The sequence below is a fragment of the Monodelphis domestica genome, chromosome 1 (assembly GCF_027887165.1).
Source record: "Monodelphis domestica isolate mMonDom1 chromosome 1, mMonDom1.pri, whole genome shotgun sequence".
NCBI classification, from domain to species: domain Eukaryota; kingdom Metazoa; phylum Chordata; class Mammalia; order Didelphimorphia; family Didelphidae; genus Monodelphis; species Monodelphis domestica.
Window position 1 is genome coordinate 201,635,866 of NC_077227.1, and position 21,552 is coordinate 201,657,417.

A 21,552-nucleotide genomic window follows, 5' to 3' on the forward strand; every position below is an offset into this window, starting at 1 on the left:
CATGTGACCTTGGGCAAGTCATTTAACCTGAGTTTTAGCTTCCTTTTCTATAAAATGGGAATAATATTTGTAGTAACATTCTCAAAAAATGTTTTAAGGAACTTTTTCATAAACTTTATCTATAATGAAAATTATTATCATAGCCAACATTTCTATTTTTTTTAAATTTGAAATTTTTTATTTAATTTAGAATATTTTTCCATGGTACATGATTCATGTTCTTTCCCTCCCCTCCTCCTACCCCCACCCCATAGTCAACAAGCAGTTGCACTGATCAAGACCAATTTCCATATTATTCATATTTGCATTAGGGTTATCGCTTAGAGTCTACATCCCCAATCATATCCCCATTGACCCATGTGATCAAGCAGTTGTTTTTCTTCTGCGTTTCTACTCCCACAGTTGTTTCTCTGGATGTGGATAGTGTTCTTTCTTGTAAGTCCCTCAGAATTGTCCTGGATCATTGCACTGCTGCTAGTAGAGAAGTACATTACATTCGATTGTACCACAATGTATCAGTCTCTGGGTACAGTGTTCTCCTGGTTCTGCTCCTCTCACTCTGCATCAATTCCTGGAGATCATTCCAGTTCACATGGAATTCCTCCAGTTCATCATTCCTTTCAGCACAATAGTATTCCATCACATACAGATAACATAATTTTTCCAGCCATTCCCCAATTGAAGGGTATCCCCTCATTTTCTAATTTTTTGCTACCACAAAGAACAAGGCTATAAACATTTCAATATCATCATAAGGTTTACAGACAGGCCTCACAATAAGCCTGTCAAGATGTTCTTACCCCCATTTATTAGATGAGGAAATTGAGGTTCCAAGAGGTTGCATGATTTGTCTATAACATAGTTTATAAGTGGCAAAATGTAAGTTCAAACCCAGATCTCTCCAGATTTGCAGATCAAGTATCTTTTCAATTAAACTATACTGGAAGCTATACATTTATCTATTCAATCACTCTTAGGTATGGAATAGATGAAAGAACCTTATTTAAAGATGCTTAAAATACAATAGGGGAGATAAGACATAGACAGGAGTAACTATTAAATTTGGAGTCAGTCAAGATATAGGTTGGAATCCTGCCTCTGATGTTTTTAAACTTTGTCACCATCAGCAAAAGATTAATGGTGATCTTACCTCTAGGTCCCAATTACCTATCTGTAAGATGGAATACCTGTAGGACTTGCCCTATAAGGTAGTTGTGAAAATGAGATACTGATGAGATGAAGGATGTAAAGTGTTTTGCAAACCATACAGCATTATACAGATATCAGCTATTATGGCTACAATGAATAAGTTAGTCCTTTGTATGAACAAAGAAACCAGTTAAGAAAAAGGTATTTTGGGAAATGTTTCATTCAGTTACCTAGGAATTTCCAGGAGTTTTAATTTTTAACATTAAATTCTAGGAATTTGGGATCACTTGGGACTTTGGAAATTATTCAAGCTTTAAATTAAATATGACTAAAAGTAATAACTTTGGAGGAAAAAAATCAACTATTTAACCACTTTGATTTTTCAGCCTTCTATTGTTACATGAAAGAACAAATTCAGGTTCTGAGAAGTCTAAAGGATGGAATTGCATTCTCCCTAATGGAGCCACTTTGTTTTTGAAGGGGAGGAGCTTCTAAAAATATCAACCCTATTAATGAATGGGTACTACATACTTAACACAGTCAGTGAAATATCTCTAATTCCCCACTGCCATTCCGAACATTCTCAGCTTGTGTCTACTTGGGTGGTCTAAAGACCAAGTATTTAAAAGTATCTTACACTGTTTGTACATCTACCATACAGAGAAAGATAAACAAACACGAATGAAATTTGTCTTATTGTATCACACATACATTGGACTGTGGCCGACAAGGAATCTAAACTACATTACCTTCTTTCACCTGGCCTGACATCTCCTGAGGTACATCATATAGACTGAAATAATCAACTTCATTATCTTCTTTTGAAGAATTCAGACTGGAATTATGTCCTTGTAACCAAGCAAAAACAAAAATGACAGTAAGAATATTCAGCCTTTGAAAAATTATCATTATTAAGTAAAACTATAAGAAGTAGAAAATCTTGAAATGAGAAGATCTGAGTTTGAGTCCTGGCTCCAACATTTACTATCTGCATAGCCTATGTCATTTTAACTGTTTAAATCTCACCTTGTTCATCTGTGAAGAAGGATTACTACAGTGGATTATTGTAAAAAAAAATGCTATTTATAAAGCTTAAAGCACTATGTTAATGTATTTTAATGAGTATGATTAACAAATTGCTACTAATAAATTCTACTTCTCATATAATTTCAATCATACAAAGTTTTGTAAAGAGTGGCAGTTTGTCATCATGGATAGATTATTAGGTTAGAGATAAGTAGTCATTATCATCATGGGTAAAGTAATGATGATGGGAGTTCAAATATGACCTCTAACATTTACTATGTGAACTTGCATAAGTCACTCAACCTCTAGTGTCCTAGGCAAACTCTCAAGCATTTATTTACTAAATTTTGCAATTGCAGAAAAAAAATTGTAATAATTGGCATCGATGTGAGTAGAAGTGTCACATGAGGAATTTCCTATGCTGAGGCAATTAATGATAATTATAATAATAACTGAAATTCATATAGCACCTACTAAAAAATCACAGATCCCTCATATATTGTAGCAAATTAATGTGTAATGGTATTTTAATAGCTAGCATTTTTTCTAATACTTTGTACTAATACTATATTTCTTTATATTTCAATGTATACGTGGTTATATTAGCATAGACATTTCATTCTGTCATGAAGATCAAAATCCCTGAATTCCTTGAGGGTAGGTAGTTTTTAGTACTTCCCCTCCCTATTTCTTGCCCTGCCCATTTCCTGTCTGTGTCTCTACACATTCTTTCTATTAGCTACCTTTCCTTTTCAGAAACTCCAAAGCCACCATCATAAAGGTCATAAGCTCACCTTCAAGCGTGATTTTGTGCAATCATATTCTGAAATACTATATTTCATTTAGAACCTTGAGGTAGGTTAACTCTTTAAATTCTTCTGTTATTTAAGTTCTGCAAGATGAATCAGCCCTCCCACATTGCCAATACACCTGATTTCCCAGCCCCAATCATAACACCGTAAGCCTTATTACCTTCAATACAAGCTTTAGGCCCATACTATCTCTTTTTGAAACTTTATCTCTTTTCTTATCAATCTTTCTCTTCCCCAGGCCTATTCAACCATAGTTCATCAGTTTCCTCACTTATTCACTTCGGACTTTAGAAAACCCATCCTACTCTCGAACTACCTTCCATCTCTAATGTTACAATTATGCTACCTCATCCTACCTCCTAGCTTTAGCTAAAACCTGGCTTTTCCATGAGAATGCCGCATACCTCATAATCACCTACACTGAAGGGCACTTTCTCTCCAACTTTACATCCACACACAAAGCCAGGAGGAGAGGGTTGGCATGTTCCTCATTCTCCCATGGCCATTTCTGCCTTCATCCCTCAATAACATTTCATCTTCTAAAGCATGCATAATCTTTCTGTCTCTAACTTCATTGTTCTCATATATCACCTTCCAAATCACTGTCAACTTTCTCAATGGCTTGATTCATGGACTTTTAAAAATATATTCCCAATCATCATCCTCAGAGATTTCCAATATTCAAGTTGATAATCTCACTCAATATGCTTTGTTTTTTAATGTATCCTTTGTAATTATTATTAGTCTACTAGCATACCTGAATAATTAGTGCAAGAAGACTTGATCTCTTCACGTAAACTGCAGTCAACCTCACTACAATAATCTTGAGAGGTTTTTATGTCCTGAGAAGAAAGTTTCTTCCCAACATTACTACTGCTGCTACTTTCCCTTGAATTGCAATTTTCTCTTTTGCTCTGCTGGCTACAACTGTTCAAGTTGATTGAAGTATCCACCTAAAAATACATTTAAGTGTCTGTCATTATATTTTTTAGAATATATTTTTAAAATAAATACTTGATGCTAATAAAATAGAAACCTGAAAAATCAAAGTACTTATACAAATATCTCTGGGTATTCATGCATATATGTACATGTTCGAATGGAATCACAGAAATACTGGCTTCCCCTGCCAAATGCATCAGAGAAGAACTCAAACCTTAGCAATATACACACCAGGGATGAAGAAAGCTTAGTGAGATATCAAGATTTTCTAAGATCTAAAAAATAGCATCTGTTGGACAAGTCAAAGTACTTAGCCAGAAAGAAAGGCTGAGAGGAAGCTTAAATATTCCATTAAAAGGTAACTATAAACTAACAGCATAATTGACCATATCAATAATAAAAGGAAAAAGACCATGTAATTATCTCAATAGATATAGAAACAACTTTTGACAAATATAACACTTATTCCTATTGAAAACACTAGAAAGCAAAAGAATAAATGGCACTTTCCTTGAAATGATAGGTAGCATTTATCCAAAACCATCAGCAAGAACTATCTGTAATGAGTATCAGCTAGAAGACCTCCTAATAAGGAGAGAGGTTAAACAATGGCGTTTATTCACCAATATTATTCAGTATTGTATCAGAAATGTTAGCTACAGCAATAAGAGAAGAAAAAAGAAATTCAAGGAATTAGAATAGAAAATGAGGAAATAAAACTATCACTTTGCAGATGTTATCCCGGTGGACTTGGAGAATCCTAAACAATCAATTAAAGAACTGGTTGAAATAATTAACAACTTAAGCGAAGTTGCAGGATATAAAATAAACTCACATCAGTCTTCAGCATTTCTATATGACCAACAAAGTCTAGCAGTAAGAGACAGAAAGAGACATTTCATTTAAAAGAACTTGTAGACAATATAAAATCCTGGGGAGTCTACCTCTCAAGACAAATCCAGAAACTGTATGAATACAATAATATGAACATAAACTCAGAACTAAACAATTGGGAAAATATTCATTACTCATGAATTGGACAAGCTAATAAAATAAAATTAACAATTTTACCTAAATTTATTTAAAACTATGCTAATCAAACTAACAAAAATTTTAGTTAGAAAAAATAACAAAATTCATCTGGAAGAACAAAAGGTCAAGCATATCAAGGAAATCAATGAAAAATATGTGAAGGAAGATGGCTTATTAGTTGTACCAGATCTCACACTGTATTACTTACAATAAAAAATGTTTATCTACTTCCAAAGAAAGAACTGATAAGAGTCTGTGTGCAGATTGAAGTATATATTTTTTTACTTCTTTGTTATTTGTTGGGGGGTTTTTTGGTTTGTGTTTTCTTTCACAATGACAAATAAAGAATTATATTTTAAATTACTGCATTTCTACAACATTTATAAAATTGTTTGCCATCTCAGGAAGGGGAAGAAGAGTAAGAGAATTTGGAACTCAATTTTTTTTAAAGTTAATGTCAAAAGTTTTTTACATGTAATTGGAAAAAATTTTTTGAACAGAAGATGGGAATCAAATATTCTTCATCTCTATTAAAGGTAAAATAAAAGGAAGCCATCTGACTAAATAATTTTGATTGATTGATAAATATTGATTTTATGTTAGATATACTTAGTTTAGATACAAAGAACTTCCCAATAATGAGATATACTAAACATGCATTCCTGACAAATAAGAGGAAATTATTTTCTCTGAAAGTTGTTTTTAAAAAACAGTCTATATTGTCTCTAGAATGCATTTTAGGTCCGCTAAAGACAGGTAATAGAGTAGCTGACTTCTCAAGATCACTTTCATCTTTGTGACGAAGTCAAAACCACTGAGTATTAAGTTTTGATCTCTCCATTCTCTGGAGGGCCCAGTTCTTTGCTCTGTCTGGGAGTTTGATCTCCAGTCCTTTTTTGATTTCTATAAGAGGTTGTAAGGGTTAAAATAGGGGTTTTGACAAAATAAGAGAACAGTTTTTAATAATTTAGGTTTTAATAAGAATATAGTAGAGAGTTGTAAATAAATATTATCCCTTTAGGTCAGAGAAAAGAAAACTTCTATCAGCTTTTAATAATTAATAATTTAGTTTAATTAAAATAGATACTAAAAGAATACAGTAAAGGAGGGAAAGATAGAAAAGAGGAAAGAAAGATTATTAATCTTATACCCTATAAATATACCTAAAATTCTTAACACTATCTAAAATCCCTAATAACTACCTCTGTCTTCTGAGGACAGCTTCTTCTTGCCCGGCACAACCCAGGCCTATATAACCTACACTATCTATAAATGATTCACTAACTACCTAACTCCCTAAAATAATAGACAGCTACCACTCACTCACTCCCCTTCAATCAGTTTTCTATAGTAGCCCAAATTGTCAGTAGCCAACTGACAGCAGATCTTTGCCTATGAGACAGACCTCCTGCTCTCTAGAGATCACAGAGGCAAAAAAAAAAAAAAACTTTTAAAGGCTAATGCCAAAAGCCCTCTGGTTAAGTTCAGACCTGCATTTATATTCCAGCAACTAAATGTCAACCCACACTACCAGCAACCAACCCCCTAATGACCAACATAAGTACAGCAGCCAACTTCCCCACAACTGCCAACCCTAATGTCTGCAACTGTCAGCAGCACACAGCCTGCAACTGATGCTGGCTCAGCAGGGCTTCCCCTCCCTTCCTGTCACTGTGGGCTGGTTAATCTCTACATAGGTTTATGGTAAGAAGACCTCCAAGACCTCCATTAAATTAAAGAAATTTAAAAATTCCTTTTTACTAGATTGAGGCACTACAGCACTACAATACAGGGGAAAAGTAGCACGGTACAGTTATCGGTTCCACATCAGGACTTTCCTGATCCTGGTTTTGATATATCCTGGATCAGCATAAGAAATTAAATGGGAATTTGAGGGAAAATTTGTAGAAGCTGAAGACATCAAAAGCCAACAGATAACACAGAAAAAAAGTTTAAAAACTCAGAAATGCATACTTAACCCAAAATTTATAATAAAGTACAATATAAAAACCTCATAAAAATCAGAATTATCTGGAACAAATGGAGTACCAAAATACTTTATGCAGAGTTCCCAAATCACAGGAACACTGCAGCCCTAATCCTGCCTATCCTGCCTCAGGATCTATGTGGTCCTCCTAACTCCCCCAAAGATTGTTATGAAGACTCCCTGAAGTCTCAGGATCCCCACCCATCCGTAATTTTATTCCTATATCACTGCTTCCACATCTCAGAAGCTAAGTGAAACAGGGCCAAGACTTAAGAAGACATAGTAGTGATATAAATTTGATTGAATTTTACACATGTGTTAAAAAAAAAATGAGACAAAGCCCAGTCATACAAGGTCAGTCTTTTAATATGAAAAAACAACAACAAAGATGTCATGCACACATAGTGGATGACCCTTTTCCTTCTGGTGAGTTCTGGTACTTGAATAACAGTTGTGTGGGTATTTTCAGGGCAGCTAGGTAGTTCAGTGGATAGAGTGGAGTGAAGTGGCTCATCTTCCTGAGTTCAAATCCGGCCACAGACACTCATTAGTTGTGTGACCTTGGGCAGGTCACTTAACCCTGCTTGCCTCAGTTTCCTCATCTAGAGAAGGAAATGGCAAAGCATTCCAATGTCTTTGCCAAGAAAACCCCAAATGGGGTCACAAAGAGCCCGACATGACTGAAAAATGACTGACCGACAAGTGAATGTTATCAGAATCCTCTGGGCACTCAGTACATGGAGTAGAGGGGAGAGGTGGGTCACAAAGTAGAGAGCCTGTAATGTCCCAAAGACAAAATAAAATAATGGCGAATACATTCCAGTGCAATTGAATTTCTCTCAGATCAGGTTTTGATTGTGAAGGGGGAAGAGATTTCAATTGAAAGACCACTAGAGTGCTGAGTGCTTAAAGGAATGGGGAAGGGATGAAAAGAGCCTGTTGCTCCCAAGGACCCAACTGCTTGCCTTCTTGCCAGCTTCCCTGTATAAGCCTAGTGATTCCTCTCTGCCCAATCATTCTTGCCTCTCATGTTACCTGTTTTCTTTCTGATCCTCAGTCTATACTCTCTTCACTATACCTAGCTTCCTCTTGGTTCTACTTTCCTTCTTCAATACTTTCACATTACCCTAGTTATACTCTCTAAATAAGTAAATATATCTCCTTGTAAAACCTTGAGCCTTCCTACTTACCTGCACACCTTCTTGTGGAAGCTGTTGAATTTCATTTGAGTATTTCACAATTGATAAATAACAGGTATATGTAAAAACAATAACATAGGATTAATTATAAGCTGAGGTCAAACTGCCCAACCCTCCATTTTCTCAGAAGGGAAAGACTACATGTAATTGAGGGGAAACACAATAAAATACTACTAAAGAAAAGAAGGAGGAGAAGTGGGAGGAAGAATAAAGAGGAGGAGAAGGAAGAGGGGAAAAGAAGGAGGAGGAAGAGGAGGAAGAAGAAGAGGGAGGAAGAAGATAAAGAAGAGGAAGAGGAGGAGGAGAAAGAGGATCTTTGATCTAGTGATACTATCTTCTTCATTGTTCCACAAATAAGCCCCTCCATTTCTCACCTCCCAATACTCTCTCTGGCTGTCCCCCCATTCCTGGAATGCTCTCTCTCATCCATTCTGACTACTGAACTCCCTGATTTCAACTTTCAACTCAATTCCTACTCTCCACAGAAAACCTTCCCTGGCCTCTCTTAATTCCAGTGCCTTCCCTCTGTTAATCTTTCCTGTTTATCCTATATATAGTTTGCTTGGTATATTTCTGTTTATATGTTGTCTCCCCTATTGGACTGTAAGCTTTTTGAAGTCAAGGACTATCTTTTCTCTCTTTTTTTGTATCCCCAGCACTTGGGCACAGTCCCTGACACATATTAGATGCTTAATAAATGCGTACTGAATTGAATTAGTAACCAAGAATTACACAGGAGAAGTAGATAAAGGATGTCATCAGAGAGCTACATGGCTATAAAAAGTTGGGATGATCAAACAGTAGGAAATAATTGATTACCTGCTACACTTTAATGCCAAATAGCAAAAAACTGTCAGTGCATGGGGTGGGGGGTGTCTCCCTATGGAGAATTTAAAGAAAAACATGGAAAAGAGTTGCATATGATGGATGGTATGAATGGGTTGTGATGTGCATTGATAGAGGGAATACCCACATCAAAGATATCACAGATTCATCTTTGTCCACCAAGGAAAAGGGTCTTTGGACTGAACAGAACAAAATGGCTAACAGGGAGTTGAAACCCAAGATAAACAAGGATTAGAGCATAGCTAGTCTTCATTGATGAGTTCAAGTGTCTTTCCTAGGAAAATATCTATCAGGATGCTAAAAGAATTGGAGCATGTAAATAACAGCATTATTGGCTTGTTACTTTAAATTTAATTTTAAAACACTATAAACTCGGGGGCAGCTGGGTAGCTCAGTGTAGTGAGAGCCAGGCCTAGAGACGGGAGGTCCTAGGTTCAAATCTGGCCTCAGCCACTTCCTAACTGTGTGACCCTGATCAAGTCACTTGACACCCATTGTCTAGCCCTTACCACTCATCTGCCTTGGAGCCAATATACAGTATTGACTCCAAGATGGAAGGTAAGGGTTTAAAAAAAAAAACTGTAAACTCAAGGAGGTATGTTACAAAATAGTACCTGCATATCAAAACTATGTACAAGTCTTCTTTCTACATTTAAAATTGGTCAACCTTTTATTAGTGCAATATATCTAATTTTCTGCCTCACAACCTAGATAAGATGTAATGATTTTGGAGTAAGTATAAAGAAAATGATCAAAAGAGTTAAATGGTTGGGGTTAATAAAAGATGTATGTTCCAAATAACTACGATTATTCAACCAGAAGAAAAAAGCTGTTCATTGTAAACTTAATGGTCATAAGATATTTATAATAAAGCTGTATAGTTATTAATGCACATTGTATGTTTCCACTGAGGGCAAAGTAAGAAACAAAGAAAAAAAGCATTTGGTTTAGAAATTAACCAATTTATAAGCGCACTCTGAAAAACATTCAATGCACAAAAATTAATTTAATTGGCATCAACTCTATCCTTTTCCATGTTCCCCAATCCCCTCCCCTACCATCCTTCTCCCTGTCCTTCACTACTTCTCATACTATTGGGATAAGAAAATATTTGCTTCTCTTCCAAACTTTTTGAGAGCCCTTTGTCTAGATCTCCGCTTTTTACCACATATGTCCATCTTGTGTTATACATATCAGGTCCCCATGGTAGAATGTAAGCTCCTTAAAGGATTTATTGTTGTTTTTCAGTTGGGTACAACTCTTCACGATCCCATGTGGGATTTTTTTTTTTTGGCATAAATATTGAAGTGATTTGCTATTTCTTTCTTCTGTTCATTTTACAGATGAGGAAACTTAGACAAACAGAATTAAATTACTTGCCCAGGGTCACATAACTAGTTAAGTGCCTGAGGCCAGATTTGGACTCAAAAAGAAGAGTTTTGAGCCTCCAACATATGCTAATTATGTGACCCTGTTCAAATCCCTTAACTGCTATTGGCCTCTGTTTCCTCATCTGAAAAATAGGGGTAACACTAGTACCTACCTGGCCAGGGTTGTTGCAAGGATCAAATGAAATATTAATTGGAAAGAACTTACCACAATGCCTGACACATAATAGGCACTCTGTTACCTATTATTATTATTATTATTATTGTCAGCTTTCATTTCCCACCAAAATGTCTTAGACATTAGTAGATTATGAAAAATGTTACTCAAACACATTAATGAACCAGTTTAAAGAATCATTTATCAATTAATTTCTTTGCTAGTCTTAATAGGAGCAAATATTGATCTTTACTTGTAACAGATCAAAAAAGAGATGCCTTAAATTACTGCTGGATTATTTTAAACAAACCAAAAGAGATCACAAAACATAGAAGCCATAGAGGCAATGAACCTATCAAGAGCTGTAGCATATTCCCACTACCAAAATCATTTGCAGTTTTTAGAAACAGTACTTTTTTTAATATCATGAGTCAATAGAAGCCTATTAAGTAATCATTTGAATGTCATTCTTTTTACTTAAGATGAAATTAATACCAAAGTACATTAGGGAAAAGGTATAAAATATAAAAGTACAAAAGAGGAAAATGAGGGCACTATTTAGTGCCAATAATTCTAGAATATCCAAAAAAATCTCTAGGATGCATGTACATATGACATTCTGAGAAATTCAAATCACTTCTTTAAAATCACCTTTAGTTTTTCACAGTTGCTTAAAGAGCAGAAGTTGAAATTACTTATAATAAGAAAATTACCTTAAGAGTCACCGGTTCTGGTGTCAAGACTTCCAAAGAAGTACTTGAAGTTTTGCTCTCATGATGAATTCTTGAATTTGATGCTGGACGTGAAATTTTGTCCAAATTTCCCCTTATAATATCCATTGAAAGTCTATAAGACCAAAAAAAAGTCATGTCATCTTGGGTTTAAATAATTAATATCAACAAAATATTACAAACTCAGAATTTTAAGCTATAAAGAATGTGTGGTTGATGGGAGTCAAATTGGAAGGTTTTCATTCAACTCTTTTGAAGGACACAAGGTGGCTCCTTGGCAAATGGCAAAAATAAAGCACTGAAGTGGGCTTCAAGTCTGCAAACTGACATTATTATTATTGGTCACCATAAGAAATGTTTAATAATATCCATGTCCTTCTTCCTCTATTACTTACTAGAAGCTCTTCCATCCCAACCAGAAGTGATTCATGCCTTCCTCAGAGTTGATAATTTCAAAAGAGCACTCTTTGGTTCTTCTCTTCCTGCCTTTACTCTATTCCGATCTTTAACAAGTCCACTCCTCACTATATCAGAGAATCATAGAAAATTTGAATCTTTGAACTCAAAGGGACTTTTTTAAGAAAGTCATCTAGTCTAATCATTCACTAAAAATAAGAATTTTCAGGTATAGGCACAAAGAAAACAGAAATACAGGTCATTTTCTGACATCTAAAGAACATGAAAGACAGACTTCTGGATACTATTTGATTTGGGCTTGTCATTAATACTTAAAATAAACTTTTTATTTTATTGACAGATATTATGAATTCACAAAATGCATCCATCTCTTTGCTCTTTATTAAAAGGACAATGTCTCCTTTGACAGAATATTTAGAGTAATCACAAGCTATGTGGCCTTTCGGTAAATTTTGACATTTTTCTTACTGTAGCACTACTGATAAGTGGTCAACTAACTTCTTTTTGAAGACCTCTAATAATACAGAACTTACACCATAAGCCAAAAAATTCTACTGGTTAGCATCTTATTTTTAGAATATTCCTTCTTATTCTAAGTCAAAATTTGCCTCATTGTAACTTCCATTCAATAGTCCTCAGTTGTCTCTTCATATTATTTACTCCCTCTTCTTTATTACAGCTAATCAGTTATCTGAAACTGCCTATCATCTTCCCCTTGAGTTTTCTTTTCTTCAAACTAAACTTCCCAGTTCTTTCAAATATGATTTTCTTGTCTTTCACAATCTTGTTTACCCTCCTCTGGATTCACTCCACAAACCTCTCTCCTCATTTTTTGCTGAAAACAAACAAACAAACAAACAAACTTATTTTAATCCTCTCTAAATCTCTAGAACACATCCTTTGATCACAGATTTATTGAGCGTCACTCAACAATATCAATTATAGTATCTGATGGAAGAGAAAGGGAACAGATAAGGAAGCAAATAAGAAGGTTCTAGATTTTTCTCTCTTGATACTTGGAGGGCTTTTTAAATTTCACCAAGGATGATTATATAAATTCCAATTTCACTTTCCCTAGAACTGATCACCTTAATTTGCATTCAGCATTCATTAAAAGAATTTCTTTCTCTGGAGAAACACAATGGAAAGGAGAAAAAAGCGAGTGATTGTTCTCCTTTAGGCATAATAATATAATTTTTCTGTAATTTCATGCAAAACATCCCCCCTCTTTCTTTTTGTGAAAAGCAGAGAAAGAATCCACACAAAAGTTGGAAATAGGAAAAGAAAAAGAACAGAGGCAGGTATAACATATTTGTCTTCAAGCCATTGAGCGTCCCTAGGCTATTGTCTTATTTAACCCAAATGTGTTGACCCTGTCCATCTCAATGTGTGAAAAGGACATTTATTCCAACATCACTGTGGTTCTTTAGAAAGCCTTGTGCTTACAGACAGGCCTTGACAGTGCTATTATTGCATGATGGATCACCCTGGACAGCATACACAGTATGAAAAATGTCAAAAATTTACTAAGAGGCCACAGATCTTATAACTGCCTTAAACATTTTGTCAAGGGAGATATTATCCCTTTAAAAGGGAGCAATGACACAGAAGCATTTTGTGAACTCATAATACATGTCAATAAAGTAAAAAGCTTATTCTAAGTACCAAAGACAAGTCAAAATCAAATAGTATCCGGAAGTCTTTCACTTTCCTTAGACTTTAGAAACTGGCCTATACTTACTTCTGTTTTCATTATGCCTGTTCTTGAATATAATGGAACTGAAAGAATGTTATTTATAATATTGTTAAATAATTTTACATGAAAGGTTACTATTTCCCCCATACCAATAAATAAATAAGCATAACACTAAGGAGAGAGAGATTCCTAGATTTATATCTCTATGTATTATTCAAAAAAGAAAGGATTACACAGTGAGATACACTTTCCCTTGAATGAAGTGAAGCTGTTTTCTTTTTAATGCCAAGCTGGAAGAAAGTAATGGAAAATATCATGTAATCCATAGGAAGATGTCTGGGGACATTACTGAGTTTGCTCTTGATAGTGTTTATTGCAGCAAGTATACAAACCAACATCAGCTGACTCAGATATAAATTAACAAGAACATTACCTCCCCAGGGTATTTAACAGTGTCAGGTCTGTAAGGCAAGCATTTTGCCAGTCAAATTTGGATGGTCACATTGCTAAATCCTTCACTGCCAACATGAGTATTTTGCACATGGCAAAAACAAACTGACCACTTAATTTTGTTCTTTATATAGATGGATCTGCCTGAGTCTTGATGAGAAAGGAATCTGTTCAGTCAATTCTTTTGTCTTTTCTTTCTTTTTTTTTTGTATCTTTAGAGAAATTATTCCAGACCTAAGTAATTTTTACATCATACAATTGCATGGCATTGTGGTAGGCACTATGGATTCAAAAATAGCCTTATAGAAGCTTTCATTCTACTGAGGAGTGCAAAATGGACAGAGGAAAAAATTCAAGGTATATACAAAATAAATACAAAATAACTGAGGTGTTGGGGGTGAGGGTACAGTCACTAACCAAAAAAAAAAAAAAAAACATATAGAAAAGCTTCTTGGAGGAGGTGGCAATTAAGTTGAGCCTTGAAAAGAGATAGGAATTCAAGAGGCAGGGATGAGGAAGAGCACTCCCAGGAAGGGGGGCACACACATGAAGCATGCATAGTAAAGTTATTGGAACACAAAATAGAGTACTATGAAGAGGGGGGAAACAAATAGGCCAATATGACTGGAAAATAGGTTGCATAGTGGGGAGTAAAATATAACAAGTCTGAAAACAAGGACTAGAGCTGAATTGTGGAAGGCTTTACATGCCAAAAAGAGAGGTTTACATTTCATTCTTGGGACAATAAGTAGTCAATGAGGTTTTTTTGATCAGAGGAATGTCACCGTAATGCCTGTGCTTTGGAAATATCAGCTGGTCAACTGAATAGAGCAAAAATGTGAAACAAGGTCAATAAAACTTCCAATGTGGCCTGAGCAGCATTAAAATGTAAATAGGAAAGATTTAATAAAACAAATTAAAATGTAAATACAACATAATGTTAATTTGTGTTAATAAACTAATACTTAGAACATTTCTATTTGAGTCTGATGCCAGATGTAATATCGAAGATGGATCAGAGAGAGGAAAGACTGATTAGGCAACTATTAGAATCATATAAATGGGAGATGAAGGACTGAACTAATGGTGTTGTATAGTAGAGAGAAATACAAGTTGGGAGCTACTGGTGTAGTAGAATCAATAAATTTGGCAAATGATTGCATATGTGAAATGAGAGCAATATTAAAATACCTCCAGATTCATTTAACTAGTGTTATTTAGGGCATACAGCTTCTGTAACGACATCTGCATATATAAAGTCAATTTACTTTGATTTTTCTTAATTTTTCATTACCCACTGAATGGCTGGTAGTAATTTTATTTCTCTCTCTGTCTCTGTGTCTGTCTCTCTCTCTCTTTCTCTCTCTCCCAAACCTGTCATTTATTCAGTAGAAAACTATTGGGGAACTCTACCATTGTAGATCAGTTCTATGATTTTCAGTCTTGTTTTGGGAATTTTTTTATTTTCATTTATTAATTTTTATTATTCAGGACTCAGGATTACTCCTCCTGCAACTTCTAGTTAACTAAAATAGCCTATGTTCTGTTAATATTAACCTCACTTGACCAAAATCTGACCTAAAATATTAACATTAAGGGAAAACTTTCTGACATTCCTTCACAAAAGCCAAAGCAGAATTTAAGCTCCCCAAATGATGTAGTTATTTGTTAGCATATCTAGCTACTAAGGAAGGATTTCTCTGACACCTGTTTTCTTGGTTCTCTTAGTCATATGTAAATCTTCCCTCTCAGTCAATCATGAATTCTCTAAATAAAGTTTAATCTGTAACCTGACTTAGTTTACCTACAGAGTTTTTAACTAGGTACCCCACTCTAAGGGGATATATGAGATTATGATTTTGTTTAACTAAACTTATTCAACTTTTATGGCATTGAAGGAAGTATGATGATTATGAGTCTATCTTTTCTTTAACATTTTATGATCTAAAAGGAACATACAAAATTGCAATATGTAAAGGAATTATTTCTCACTCTTAAATAATTTTATTAAATTATTAAATTATTTTTAATTAATTAATTATTATTAATTATATATTATATAATATATAATTAATAAAAATAATTAATTAATAATTAATTAAATTAAATTATAAATTAAATTATTAAATAATTTAGAAGAAGCCTTGTTAGAATTTTAAGTTGTTCAGGTTTATGCTTTTCTCTAGTATCTGAATCTCAGCTTCAGCATAATAAAATTTAGATTTTTACCTCTATAATTTCTGCATTGTAATTTATTTAAGCAGCAATTGCCTGCCACATGGATTCCAAAAAGAATCATTTTTCCCATAACAATCTTTTTTTTAAAAAAAACTCTTAACTTCTACCTTAGAATCAGTACTGTTATTGGTTCCAAAGCAGAAGATCATTAAGGACTAGACAACAAGGATTAAGTGACTTGCCCAGGGTCACACAGCTGGACAGGGTCTGAGGCTAGTTTTCAACCCAGAACCTCCCATCTCTAGACTTGACTCTAACTGTTCTCCACTAAATAACCATCTTCAAGAGTTGTCTGAATGTGGTGACTCAAGCCTGTAATCCCTGCTACTTGAGAGGCTGAGGCAAGTGGTTCATTTACATAAGTCTGGCAACAATATGGTAAAGCCAGGGGAGAGCCACTAGGCTGCATAAGGAGGGAGGACCCAGTCTAGGTCAGAAATGGAACAAGTCAAAGCTTCCTGGGTACAACAGGAAAAATGACTTTAAAAAAAAAAAAAGAAAAGAAAATCACCTGGAGTACTAGGGATTAAGGGATTTATTTGCCTGGGATCATAAAACTACTGTCAGAAACTAAACTTGAAACCAAGTCTTCCTGACTCTTAGTCTGGATTTATATCTACTCTAGTCTTCTTTGTCTCTCATCTTCAGGACTTTAAAAAAAGAAGAAGAAGAAATGGTCTAACAACTAGAATCTGTGGTAGTAATCAATCATACAGCGTCTCATTTCAGCTCCACTGATAAGGTCCCATCATGACCAGAGATTTCCACAGTATCTTCTCAACTCCAAGTCCTTCCAGGAACAATGCTGCCTAGATGGCTTATCAAATCCAAAAGATTTCTCCAAGAATCCCATATATTATCCTCCCCAATAGAAATAGAAACAGTGTTAACTCTCAGGTGACTGAAAGGACATAGAAGCATTTTCAAAAAGCTGAATGATATTCCATATATCAAAAGTTCTGGGGTTGGAAAGAGTTATAGGGCCAGATTTTCTTTGTTATTCTCAGAATAAGATCATAGAATATTAAGAATTGAAAGGAATTTTAGAAGGCTTTTATTTTAGGGCAGCAAGATAATTCGATAGAGCAGCAGACCTGAAAAGAGGGCCTGGGTTCAAATCCAGCCTCAGACACTTTCTGGCTAAATGAACCTAGACAAGTCACTTAACCCCAATTACCTAGTCCTTGTCACTATTCTGTCTTACAATTGATCCCAAGATAGAGAAGATAAGGGTTTAAAAATTTTTAAAGGCTATTAACTCAACTCCCTACAGCCTTTCTATAGCATTACTGACAAGTGAACATTAACAACCTACTAATCACTCCCAGTGACAAGAAAATTCACTACTTTATGGGGCAGACCATTCCATTCTATGACAATTATTGAAAGAATGTTTTTTCTACCTCTATAAAACTTCTACCTAGTAACAAACAGCTCTACCCTCTAGACATAAAGAATAGGACTACTTCTTCCACATGACATCTTTTCAAAAATATTTGAAAATAGCTATTATGCCTCCATTGTCTTATCTTCTATTGTCTAAATATATACAGTTCCTTCAACAAGTTATTATCATGTAACCTTATGTAAGTCGACAAACATTTATTAAGTATCTGCTGTGTGCCAGGAACAACACTAGGGATCCAAAGAAAGGCAAAAAAATAAAATAAAATAAAAGTCCCTGCTCTCAAGGGGCTCAGAGACCAATGGGGGAAAACAACATTCAAGAATTAGGTATAAATATGATATAAGCATGATAAACTGGAGATCATCATAGAGGGAAGGTTATTAACATTCACTTGGATGGGTAAAGAAAGGCTTCTTGAAGACAGATTTTTAGCTGGGACCTGAAAGAAATCAGGAAAATAAGGAAGAACAGATGAGTAGGCAAAGAATTCCAGACTTTGGGGACACAGAGAAAATCCCCCAGAGTCCAGAAATGTAGTATCTTGTTCAAGGAACAATAACGAGGTCAATAATACTGGATCACAGAGTAGATGGAGGGGACAAAGACCTGATTTGAACCACTTCCCAATAGTAATCACCCACCTCTGGATGTGCTTGTTCCTCTTAAAATACGGTACCCATTACTAAAATACTGACATCAGTGGTTTTCATATTACTGAGCTCTGACCTACAAATTGTAGCATTTTTTTTAAACTCTGATTTCATTGGTATAGGCAATTATCAGTGAGGAAAGTGCCAATTAGTGTCAGTTCTTTAATTTATAGAGAGGAGATTTTCTTGAGTGCTGAGATGTTAATTGATTTGTGTTGATCAGAGAATTACACTCGTTTGAATGGCATGGTTTAGGATAGAATTGGATCAGTCTACCTTTACAACTGGTTCTGATTTAAAGCAAATAAAGGCACATACAAGTATTTTAAAGTGAAGGGAAAAAAACTTCAGATCAATTACACTTCTACTGATTGAAAAGGTGCTTATTAAAGAGACATAGTGTAATTCTCTGATCAACACAATGAACAACCATATTCCAGAGGGCTAATGACAAGGAACAGTATATACCTCCTGCCAAGAGAGGTGATGGAGAAAAAAGTCACACATTTTTGGAAATGGTCAATATGGGAATGTGTTTTGCTTGACTGCCTATTATAAATTTTGCTTCCCCACCATGGTGAGAGATGGGAGGAATAAATAAATAAATGCTTGTTAGTTGAAAAAATACCAAATTTGATTTTTAAATGATTTTCTTAAAAAGTTATTTAAGTTCCTACACCATTCTCAAAATAGAGGAACATCAGGGAATATAAAATTGATATTTGGGAGGGAAGCATAGAATCAGTCCTCCTTTAGTGGTTTTTGTCATTCAGTTGTTTTCGGTCCCTGGACCGAAGTGGTTTGCCATTTCCTTCTTCAGTTGCCCCTTAAAGTCATTTACCCTATCTCAAATTACACTGTATTTATTTACCTGTTAAAACGTTGTATGCACCCAATAGAATAAATTCCTTGAGGCTGGACTTGGTTTTTGTATTGTCTTTTTAATCAAGAGCAACTAGAATGCACAGTACTGTTTATACATATAGTAGGCACTTAATAGTTGTACGTTGATAAACTTAAATTATTAGACCAGAAGCCTGTTTTGTTTTTCTCTTTATATGCGTGTTTTTCCCCCAACTTGCAGAATTCACAATGCTTCTTGCAAGGAGCAATTTCTTTAATGAAAAACAAAAGCCTCCAAATATTATAAGTCATATATATTATATGTGGGGATTTGAAGAAATGAAAACATCTGAGTAACACTGTGCAGAACAATAGACATTTCGATGTCTTCTGGAATTTGCATATGCCTAGCTTCATCTAAGTCTATAAGTACTCTTAACATTTCTTTGAAAATGAAGCTATAACTATGAAAAGGCCACAACCCTAGATAAGCAATACTACAGGTATGTTGTTAGGCTCCCTCTGCTGAATGAAAACAAGACAGAATCAGAATTCTTAAAGACGATAATAGAACGGTTATTAAAAAAAAAAATTAACGTGTTCCATTCAAAAAAACAGAGAGCAATTGATCTGATGTTTTCAGAAATAACGCCATACTATCCCTACTTTCTCACACCCACCCCTAACATATAATTTTTATTTTACAGTTGAGAAACTGAGTCAAAACAGGGCTAAGTGACTTGCCCAGAGTCACCTCTAGCAAGTATCTGAGACCAGATTTGAACTCACAAAGATGAGTCTTCCTGACTGCGGATCCTGAGTTGGCTCTACTGCGCCGCCTGGCTGTTCTCACCCTTCTTCTTCTCTTTGGACTCCTAATATAATCCTTCCCCCTTTACTTGCCCCGCCCCGATCTCTCCAGCACCCCCCTACCCCCACCCCCGCCCAACCTCTCAGACACACCCGCCCCCCACCCCACCCAGTCACATATAACTGCCCCAGGCTCTTCGCAGGGCGTTTCTAACGTTTCTTTTGTGCCCTCTCATTGGACCTCTGGCATAACCCCACCCCTTACCGGTAGACAACGCAGACATGAACCTGCCCCACCTTTTCATTGGTAGTTACATGACATGGTCCCTCCCTGCAATAGCACAGCCCTCTCATTGTATTCTAGGCATAGTCCTTATCACCTCCTCGCTTCACAAATACCTCTAAACTAGCCCGTCCCTTCCCTCTCCCCGGATCCTTCCAAAGTAGTCAAGTTCTTTCCCCATTACTAGCAGCCCTGGGATACCCCCTCCCTTCTTCACAGTCATAGCCCGCCCTGTCTCTGCGATTGCAAAAGCCGCCCAAACACTGCTGCAAGAACATTGGCCCGGCTCTAAGCGATCGGTCCCGCCCCCTCACCAATCGCGTCGGAGTCTTTCGCCCACCTCTGAATTTACAGTCCACTACAGTTGCACTCGTAACGTAATCGAGGCAGAGGCAGACAGAATCTCCTCTATTCCACAACCTACGTCACGAGCCTTTTCCGCGGAAGTGGCCTTCTTCTTTGCCGCCCCTTCTCCCGGGCACTCCGGGCGACATCCGGGAATGCCGTTTCCCCGGCAACTACAAGCCAATTTCTTAGCTCCTCTTTTAGGCCACTATAGAGTTTAACTCTCGCGACAGGAAAACCGACTTGCCCTCTCCCAGAAGTGGGAAATCTACCTACTCCCTGGAGGAACTAGAAGCCGCTAGAGGGTTAGAATGGAGTCGCTGCCACCACTGCGAAATTTACCTTTTGTGGATTATGACGTTTTCCGATTTGGAACCCGGGGCCAAACTGAGGCGGAACTGTTCACTCCCCACAAAAGTTACTCATCTGTTGGCTCTTGGTTTGTTTCGTGTTAGGCAACACCACTCGTCCTTGTCTCCAGCCTCGTGACCCCAAGATCCAGATTGGGAAGAAAGCCACAAGATCATTCTGGGCCCGACCCCTCGTTTTACCTAGGCTCATTAACGGTTAAAGACATACCTAGGGTCACACTTGTAGTAGGTGACAGAAAAAGAATTAAAATCTAGATCATCTGACCTGAAGTCTAGTTGAGGGAGAGGGGCCAGGGATTATTTTGTTTTGTTTTCCCCAACTATAAGGTGTAGTAACTCGTAATTGGAATTAAGTTGATGGGGAGATAAGGGAGGGAGGAAGGGAGAGGAGAATGAAATTAGAGAAAGAAGGAAAGGGAAGAAAGAAAAGGAATAAAAAGGAGAAGAAAAGGATTGGATGGAAAAAGAAAGGAAAGGGAAGAAAAAGAAAGAAATGACGTGGGGAGAAGAAAGGAAAAGAGGGAAGGACAATAGCTGTCTTCATATATTTGGTTGTTTTTTAAACCCTTACCTTCAGTCTTGGAATCAATACTGTGTATTGGCTCCAAGGCAGAAGAGTGGTCAGGGCTAGGCAATGAGGGTCAAGTGACTTGCCCAGGGTCACACAGCTGGGAAGTGTCCGAAGCCTAGATTTGAACCTAGGACCTCCCATCTCTAGGCCTGACTCTCAATCCACTGAACCACCCAGTTGCCCCCATGTCTTCATATATTT

The 21,552-nt window shown here is 36.1% G+C and overlaps 1 protein-coding gene across 8 annotated transcripts in view; it reads right to left on the reverse strand.

Moving 5' to 3' along the window:
- Window positions 1-20,698, reverse strand: part of FSIP1 (fibrous sheath interacting protein 1) — a 305,434-nt gene extending 284,736 nt beyond the window's left edge. Inside the window, exons 1-5 of one of the 8 annotated variants that reach the window (XM_056810248.1) lie at window positions 20,405-20,697; window positions 11,665-11,793; window positions 11,252-11,384; window positions 3,745-3,940; window positions 1,899-1,997 (exon numbers count right to left, since the gene is read on the reverse strand). In XM_056810248.1, the coding sequence (XP_056666226.1) occupies window positions 1,899-1,997; window positions 3,745-3,940; window positions 11,252-11,377 (421 nt within the window). In that variant the 5' untranslated portion in view covers window positions 11,378-11,384; window positions 11,665-11,793; window positions 20,405-20,697. Of the gene's footprint in view, window positions 1-1,898; window positions 1,998-3,744; window positions 3,941-11,251; window positions 11,385-11,664; window positions 11,794-19,760; window positions 19,951-20,404 lie in introns of those variants that run through there. The other 7 variants (XM_056810247.1, XM_056810253.1, XM_056810252.1 and 4 more) reach the window with 7 other exon arrangements.
- Window positions 20,699-21,552: the final 854 nt, after the last annotated feature.